Source organism: Anser cygnoides, chromosome 3 (assembly GCF_040182565.1).
Source record: "Anser cygnoides isolate HZ-2024a breed goose chromosome 3, Taihu_goose_T2T_genome, whole genome shotgun sequence".
Taxonomy (NCBI): domain Eukaryota; kingdom Metazoa; phylum Chordata; class Aves; order Anseriformes; family Anatidae; genus Anser; species Anser cygnoides.
This window is the reverse complement of record NC_089875.1, coordinates 96237848-96247184: the sequence shown is the minus strand read 5'-3', so window position 1 is coordinate 96247184 and position 9337 is coordinate 96237848. Positions and strand designations below refer to the sequence as shown.

The 9337-nt window shown below is 44.4% G+C and overlaps 1 protein-coding gene across 16 annotated transcripts in view; it reads right to left on the bottom strand.

The window, feature by feature from the left end:
- DST (dystonin) overlaps positions 1 to 9250 on the bottom strand; it is a 298953-nt gene extending 289703 nt beyond the window's left edge. For 9 of the 16 annotated variants that reach the window (XM_066994752.1, XM_066994757.1, XM_066994753.1 and 6 more), the window contains exons 1-2: positions 8915 to 9250; positions 8608 to 8669 (exon numbers count right to left, since the gene is read on the bottom strand). In XM_066994752.1, coding sequence (XP_066850853.1) covers positions 8608 to 8669; positions 8915 to 9095 — 243 coding nt within the window. In that variant the 5' untranslated portion in view covers positions 9096 to 9250. The remainder of the gene's footprint in view (positions 1 to 8607; positions 8670 to 8914) is intronic. The other 7 variants (XM_066994751.1, XM_066994754.1, XM_066994765.1 and 4 more) reach the window with 1 other exon arrangement.
- Between the last annotated feature and the right edge of the window lie 87 nt (positions 9251 to 9337).

The following is a 9337-nucleotide window of genomic DNA, read 5'->3' as shown; positions in this document are numbered from 1 at the left end:
CAGCTCTCAAAAAATACAATGCAATTTTTAAAAAAAAAAAATTTTGATGCTTCCATTGACCTTTTTCTTTAATCTTAGCTCAGGGTTACCCCTATAAAGACCTGAATCAAGAGTTAAAACATTAAATGCAAGATTTCACGTTCAGTTTCCACTCCCTGATTAACAAGCCTTCACTGATGCTTCTTTGCATGTATTCAATTTATTTTAGGAGATATTATTCTTATCCTCTAAAGCCTAAATTCCAAACGCTGCAGGAACTATTTCTCGAATATTGAAGACTATGATTTGGCATGTGTCATATAATATTAAATTTTCCAAGATAAACCCAAACATTCAAAGGGGATTACGAGCTATTGTCTTTTACGTAACCTGAGCAAGATTACTTTTCAAACTGGGTTCATGAAATACAATACCAATAACCTGCTTTCCAGCTCCTAAATGGGCCCCCAAGTGTATACATAAAAACCTTTGTTTGATCCCACGGTTTAAATGTGAATTGAGAATGTAACTTTTAATAACCCCTGCTGTATCACACTGCTGTTTCACATGTTTTGTTGTTGTTGTTTGTTTAATCACGGGGTTAGGATTCCTATCAGAGCAAGTAAGATTTGATAGAAAGACTTGATGTTGTGTAAGCAAATAACCAGTGTCCCCAGTCATGCCTCAAGATACCCTTTAAATACTCTTTCCTGTCTAAATCTATAAACCACAGAAGCTGGCCTGTTCTCTCAGATTCCCTAACAAGAAGGCTTGCAACCCTCCACTGCTGTCTTGCCTTTGTGATAGCTTGTCCCAGTTCCTTCCCTATTACCTCGGGGCACCACAAGCCTACAGGAGGAACAGGACAACTCTCTAAGAACAAAAATAAATCAGAGTACTGCTTGATCAGTGGTCTGCAAGGGCCAATGGCATTTAGAATATACCAGCACATTTCCCAAGCATGTCCCTTTTCCGCTTCTGCTTTCTCTCTTTTCCACCTCATCATTTCTCCTTAGCTTGGATGGTATATATCCTGAGCCTACCAGGAGCAATTAACTAGGAAAATGACCTTTTAAATATTAAAAATACAGTAAGAAGGAGAGTAAGAAGTGACACAGATTGCTAAATCACACAATGGCTGCACAACATCTAATAGAAAGAAATCACTCATCTGTCCAGTGCACTTGTTTGGAGCGCAAACTGGAGAGAGAATTTATGCCACCTCAGCACGTGAAGACAGGTGTCAAGTGTAAAACAGATGCATGACAAATGAGAGATTTAATAGGCATACATATATATCTATGTAAATAAAGATAGCTGGGGAGGAATTCAGGTGTCTATTAAGATACCTAGACGCAGATACCAACATTTTCTCCTGGAGCTAGTCTAAGATCCTACTACAGCCAACGAAAAATTCAGTCAACAGAGTCAGTGAGGCTTGAAGACCTATTCAGCTTCTCCTAAGGCAGGCACCTACACCGGGTCAGCTGAACAGCTCTGCAGACTGTAAGCTGTAAATGCTTACAGGGAGCTTATCCTGCTGTGTAAGAGGATGCTGTTCTCGCAAAGTCACTTTCCGACTCCAGCTGCACTTTACACGCGTGAAGGTGGCAGCAGCAGATCAGAAGGGAACGATGCCTTGACCTAGTTGTATCATTTCGTTCTCTCTAGAACAAAGGAGGAGGATAAATATAATACCTCAATCTGACATGATTATGCATTTCAGCGTAGTTTAGATATCCATAAATTAAGCTCTGTAAGATCTGTGCTTCCCTTCCCGTTTGCACTACTGAAGCTGAGCGCTGTCGTTCAAACTGCTGAGTGGACAGGGGCGATAAGGACGTTGGCACGAGCTGCGAGAAACGTGTCTTTGCCCAAATGTCAGCTGCAGTTAGTTCCTACAGCTGACATGGTATTTTCACCCTTCAGCTGTAACTCGTGTTTCACGGCTGCTGACGAGTCAGGAAGAGCCAGCCACTGCCTCTCCTTGATGCAGGGCCGGAGGGCACAAGGGAGCACAGCTGGGGCTCGGAGGCTTTGGACAGAAGCAGCACCGAGATAACAGGTACCCAGGCACACAGCTCGCAGGTGAACGAGAAGCATGAGGAATCAACTCAAATATGACCGGGCAAGATAACGCTAGGTCAAGATGAGCCGTATAAGCAGTGGGTGTGAAGAGCAACTCAAGCATCTCTGCAACACAGTACTGTGTCCTCGTCCAGGAGACACGGAGGAGCCCAAGCACTTCTCCTCGAGCCAGGGCTGGGGCCTGATATGCCCTCCGGACCACGCAGCATGGGAGCAGGTTGGGAAGCCGCAGCTCTGGATCTGTTCACTTTTGGCATGGCTGAGCCTAACAAGCCAAGCTCAGCTGAACCTGCTTCTGCACGAGAAGAGCAAAGTGACCTTACCCTCAGCACGGTCTTCCACAGCATATCCAAGGGGCCTCTCTTTCAAGAAGTCCACAAGTGGCATTTCCATGCCCTGGGAAAACGCGTACAATAGTCCAGGAGCTGGAACAGCCCCGAGGGTAGTGCTACCCTGTCCATGCACTGCTTTCTTTCATCGGATAACCTCAGCCTCAGCTCAGTACTGAGCTATTTCTGAAAGTGCGTCCACAACCCGACCTGTTGCTCTTACAATCTAACCACAGTAACCGAAAATTGGTGTAGATGGTTAGGCTTTTCTGAGCGGCATGTGGTCTGTGGACCCCTGCACGATCCTTTCTGTCTGTACAGGAAGAGTCGTTTCTCCAGCTGATGTGGTAATACACGTGGTCACCACAGGTATGGCCTCAGCTAAATTTAATTTCAGCCAGAAGATGACAGTTCCCATTCAGCACACCGGTACAGACAGATGCAGGCAAGCCATGCTCCACCTGCAGCCCCTTAAAACCAGGGCTCTGCTTGCTTGCAAGCAGCTGCTTGCATGCACCGGGACTGTCAACTGCAAACTGGCATACAACATACCTGAAGCTGCAACCACCACTAAAACCTACATTTCCAGAGAGAGCAGGGGACACCGAGCCCTAACCTAAGTATGTGAATACCTACGTGACAGCTAGGAGGCTGTTGATACGACTGTATTAATGGGAAGTTAAATAAGAAGAACTTTGATTACGCAGCAGATCTTTATGCAGTGGTTATCCCTATCCTGTCAGAGCTGTGAGGATGTGCTCATTTGAATGCAGGTCCCATTAGGCAGCGCGCTGAGACCATGTCTTACCCATGGATGCAGACTGTGACACGATGTCAGTACTCTATCAAGTGATTGATGGAGCTGAGGAGAGATCCCCTCAGCATTTCAATGCTCTGCCTACCGTCAGAAGCTTCAATAGAGCTGCAGGAAACCAGGTGGCTACAGAAACATATAGGGCATTTCTATACTATGCTGTAATGCAGAGTAAAGGCACCTGGGTTACCTCATACAGAGTTAGTTTGGGAACCCAAGTGACCTTGCTGCAGCAGCCGGGGAGTTGCCACTGATTTGTGATAGGACTGCCAAGCAGGCTGCTTCACAGCTCAGCCCAGCATCAGTCCAAGCACAGTTCTGCCGTGAATAAAACCGACAAACAGTAATGGACAGACAACGTACAATAACAGAAACTCAGCGGTAAAAGCTGACACATACCTGCTATGTGATAGCACAGTGTGACTTATTCTGTTTGGGGCATGTTATGAAAAACGGATAGGAGGACTTGTCCTTATACAGTACAACCTGCATTCATAGACCTCCATTCATTCCCATACATGTGCATTCATACATCTAAGAAAACAATTTCTTTTTGTCTCCAATTTGTTGTCCCTTGAACTTGTTCCTTAACTCTTAAGAGAACTAATGGAAAAACAGTTAAGATAACCTGGGGGAAAAACATGTCAAACACAAACGTAAAACATTTTCAGACTGATGCAGCTCTGCAAAGACAAAGAGACAGCCTTTCAATAGGTGAATTAATGTATTTTTCTGGACAGCCCTGTACGTTTCTGTAGCTCTTTGAATGCACTTCCTCCAAACAAACAGAAGAGGAAAATTAGAGGCTTAGACCCAGCTTAGAGGGTTTGCTGATTTCTCTTTTCAGTGGAGCAGAGCATATCTGGAGCAGTTTATAAATAACTCTACAACGCTCATGATGAATTATAGCAGAAGTCTTCAAAGACTACTCATTATTGTTTTGTAAGATATCAAGAACTGTATTTTTAGGCAATTGTCTCACAATCAGCCTGAGAAGAAGGGACAATTATGACAAAGCTATGCTTAAGGATAAATACACGAACACCTTTTCTGGGCATCCATTGTTGGCAAAGTCAATACATGCATATACTGGAAATTGTTGTGCTGTAGCTTACTTATTGTATGACAATAGATGAGTTAGCAAATTTGTTTGCTCTTAAAAATCATCATCGGACTTGGCTGACCTATGAAATCTTGTAGCGACTATTCAGTAGTCTACATAGAAAACAGGAGGTCTGCAAAACCCAAATGACAAAATGTTATTCCTTCACTACAGCTGGGGGTTAATATATGCTGCCATCCCTCCCCAGAGCCTTTTCATAAAGGGTCAACTCCTGTTTGGTTTCCTCATGTGACTAGTCCCACCTGGCATGCACCTGTTTTAAGTGAAGTCGGGATTTACAGCAGACTGTAAAACTTGTATGAATTTGCTTCCTAGCAGGATTATACCTGCAGGTCCCAGAGGAACCATTCACATAAAGCTCGCCCAAAATATACGAGTCAAAATAAAATAAATAGAAAAAGATACCATAGTGTTCCTGAGTGCCCACAGACACTGAGACCTTCTGGTCCTGACATCGTCGTATTTCTAATTTAAAAGGTGAAATAAGGGAAAACTGTAAAGCTGAGAGAGAATTTCAGGCTAAAGATTTCTACATCTATTGGATGTTTTCCCAATAATATGATAACCATCAGCAACTGGTTTAGCAATTAGCACAATTATCCCTTAACAATCCCATAAAAAGCCAACTACTTAAAAATCCTGAATGAGAACCTACCCATTCATGAATTCTTGCCCTTGAATAATGAAGTTTTAAGACTTGTACCATTTGTATTAATTCTATTAGCCAGACATTTGCAGCAGGCTAGTCTTCTAAAAGCTTGTGAGAAGCTTCTGACCTGCGTATGTTCAAGATCTCTCTGCAAGCAAAAGAGCTAGAAGCTTACTTCTTTTTTTAATTGAAAGGTAGAAATCTCACATAATCCCATGACTTCAGAGGCTTAGAAAATAAGGAAAACTCATTCAGGAAGGAACGGAAATCACAAGAAGTGGCAACACAAGCACATTAAACAATGCTTTTAAATTGTAAAGTACAGAAAACATTCAAACCTCTTTGTAAAGTAGAAGCTGCTAAACACTTAAACCTATCAAGCCCCCAAAGTACTCAGAGAAAATTCCTATACTTCATGAAGAAACAAACTCCTACAGAGAACAAGGGAAGCACGAAGTAACTGGATCACTAATATCAAATTTTTCAATATGCAAGGAATTTAAAAAAGGATCGTAGTCCTTATTTTGGCAACACTCTCACTGAGTTAGTTGTTATTTTGGTGTGGTTTTGGTACAGCACAGACATTAAATTCTGCAACTGATTCTCAAAATAAAGAAGGGAGAGAATAGTTCAAATAGCTACATCAAAGTCTGATTTGTGATGTAAGCAATGAATATTTCTGCTGGAAATTTACTTGTTTTTCTTCTTTACAGCTCTGGCATATCTAGGTCTACCTCAGATTAGAAACGTTAACTATTCTGGGTGCGATTCTTGTCTTAGTTCAGGGAATATCTCTAATGCCTGAGAAATGGAGGGGAATCCTAAAAGCAGTTACAGTCATAAAGAACTTAAAGGACTGAAAAAAAGAATACATAAAAAACAGGTCTGACAAACTTCAGATGGTAGGAAATTAATGTTAGTGGGGAGGTGGAGACACAACTGTACTATCTTGTAAACTCTTGCATCTTCTTGCTAGTTAATTCTGCTGTTATGAAGCACCTTTAACAAAGCCAGACTTTAACCTACTTGATATTCATAACAACTCAATGCAAATTTACCTCCTTTTGAGGCAGGGGGTCAAGTGTTTCAAGTTCCTTCTACAGTAAGGAATATCTGCATAGACTTTTGCGGTATAATAATGAGACAGGTTTCGCAGAGGCACTCGAAACCAAGACTCACAAAAATGGGCAAAGTAATGGTGGATTAAATGCCCAGTGGCATATAAAACTCAAAACAGGATATCTGATAAGGCTCATACATGCATTTTCAAATATAGTATTTACTCTTCCATGGTCTTTTTACTATTTTTATTTTTTTTTTAATGTGGGGTTCAGGACTAACGTGATTAAATAGTTCTCTGCTGTAGACAGACAAAGACAATGTAGGCATGCACCACGACAGCTATGGCTCTGGTAAGGAACTTGAACATAAATTTGCTACACATCTATTTTTCCAAATATAAGGCTTTCCTGGCTTGCAGCCAATCATGCAGGAATTGCCAACCGCTCTGTAGATAGCGCAATTATAATTCTCTGTGCAGTGCCACTAGACCACCTGCACGTTCATGTGCGATGCAAGTCGTATTTGAACACAGCTCTCAGGAGATGAATGCCAACCCATTGCTATTTACCATCAAACTCTTTTTCATCACCTTTTATCATCATCAAGGAACACCACTTATAATTGCACCTGACAAACAGCTAAGCGTAGTGGAAGCTAGCAGCTGGACCTTGTGCTATAAAATTTGGAGTTGGGATGCTATGTTTATTTTTGGAGGAAAAATAAAAAACCTATGCAAAGCCCACATTTTCATGTATTGTGCTTTGCTTTCATTAACATCCTATTGGAGTTGGAAGCGCATAATATTTTGTGCTGATATAGAACGAGAATGTCAAATTCTGTCTCAAATAATGTTGCCAATATTTTCATGAGAGCATGCCTGTAATTTGTTATTAATCAATTCAATTAGATTCATTAAAATAAGGTTTTACTTGAAAAAAACAACTGGAAAATGAAAATTTAATGATGTCAAATGAGTCATCGTTTTCTCTTAAGAATAAAAAGCTTATGATCAGATAATGATTGGGAAAACAGCTCCACCACTTACTTAAACGGGCAGCTTAGACCATTAGCAGTGGCGCTACTCTGTTTAAAGATAATGTAGAAAATTATGAAGGAATCCAATAGTTCTTTCTGGTCTGTATGGTCTAGTATGGTTCAGTAAATGGAAATATCTAGGAAATATTTTGAATGCGTCTGCTTTTTATTGCGTGATAGACAAGTAACCGCACACCAGATTACTAAAAATGAATTAGTCACTTTGCAAACTTCCCTTTTAAGAGTCAGCATTCAGGACCACACATACCTCAAAACAGAGCAACGCATCAACCTTAATCTCTGTCCAGGCTCAATGACAAAATAACCTTACATGGAAGCCATGTACTTCATATTGGAAGTACTGAACCATGAAAAAATTTCTTGACTTCTGGAAGGTCATGTTTGTTAGCTTGCTTTACTGCAGCACTAATCGTTCAGTCATAAAATCTACAGAAACAGACTTCTCAGGGTTTAAAGACATGAAGCCTCTCCAATGACTACGCTCCATGAAACAGTTAGGAGTTCCAACTGATTTCCAACAGAAACCACATCACAAAACCGTACCACATGCACGCTTTTGAAAACATTACTCATAATCAGGTAATTTTCTCACCCACAACTGGGTAAGGAAAAATGCAAATAATTTAAAACAAAAGACCATTTTAGTGCGAAACTCTCTAAATGCTTCCAGGATTGCAGTCAGCAGCATGAAGACATGCCTTAAATGAATAGCAGGAAGCCAGGCAGGAGAAATATCTAGGCAGGAGCTCTACAGAGCAGCATGGAAGCAGAGTAGGGGCTAAGACAAATATTATTTTCCATGTTTTCCCAGCAATTACGCTCCTCATTCAGAACCACTTAGGAGGTGGCTGGGTTTTGTGTTGCTCTTCTACCTCTGGCATGCAAGACCTTGGACTCCCCTGACCTCTGAGGCCAGAGTTGTGCAATGAGGTGTCTGCCAAGCGATCTGGGGCTCTGGATCCCTCCAGGATCTCCCGCAGCGGCGCTCGAGTGAGGTGTGCAACTTTCCTTCCTGACAGAGACACGCAGGTGAGGGCTGAGGGCAAAGCAAACGCGAGCTCTGCAGCTGCACAAGGCACCAGCTCTGCACATCCTTCCAGTGTGGTCAGGAACGGGGCTCGGGGATGCTTTTTGGGTTCTTTGCGGTGAGGTGAGGAAAGGGGCTGGGGGGTGCTTTTTGGGTTCTTTGCGGTGAGGTGAGGAAAGGGGCTGGGGGGTGCTTTTTGGGCAGAGGTAGGTCTGGCACGTAGAGCGAGCGTAGCTCCTCTGGAAGCGGCCGATTGCTTTGGAAATAGCACGGATCAGCAGGCCGGCCGGGATGGTGCAAGTGAAGAGCTCGCGTTTGGCGCGGAGGGTTTTATTTGAGACGCAGACATGAAATAAAAACCAAAAGATGAGGGCATTGTGTCGCTCGTGCAAAACGAAAAGCGTGCTACGCGGTTTTAAAAATAACACAGAACACACGACGATAACGGTAAGTACTCGGGTAAAAAGAACAACTTCTGACCTTGAAATTGCGTGCTAAATAAATTACCTCAGAGCGAAAGTGATGGGTTCTCATGACAGCATCTGGAAGGGAAGCAGAAAGAGGGGGGCTGCACCCGGCTGCACCTCGGGCTGGCCCCGGGCTACGCCGCCGCCGCCGCGCCGCCGGGCTCGGGCTCCCCCCGGGGTTTTATTCATATTTAATTCCCCGGCACGAAGTTGAGCATAAAGTTGCGCTGTAGTGGAGACACCGGGGGGTGTTCCCGGCCCCCTCTCTCCCCTCCCGGCAGCCGGGGCCCCCCTGTCAGCCCCCCTCCCCGGCCCCTCACCTCGGCTCCTGGAGCGCCCCGAGAAGACGGATTTGATGGGGTGCCTCCCCTTGTGCAGCCGGCGGTGCCAGCAGCAGAAGAACACAATGGTAGCGATGGTCCCCAGCAGGAGCAGGAGCAAGAAGAGGGCGCACTGGATGCTGTAGGGTCTCAGCAGCACCAGGAAAGCGGCGGCGATCATGGCTCAGGCGTGCGGCTGCCCCTGTGCGAGCGAGGCGCTGCGGCGAGCCGCGGGGGGCCGGGCAGCGTCTCCCCCCGGCAGCGGAGCGGGCATCGCCGCCGGCAGCCGGGCGGGAGGAGGAGGAGGAGGATGAGGAGGAGGAGATGGAGGAGGAGGAGGAGGATGAGGAGGAGGGGCCCGAAATTCGGGCCGTGACTCAGCAGCCGACCGTTGCGGCGGGGTTCCCCCTGCGCGGCTCCGCG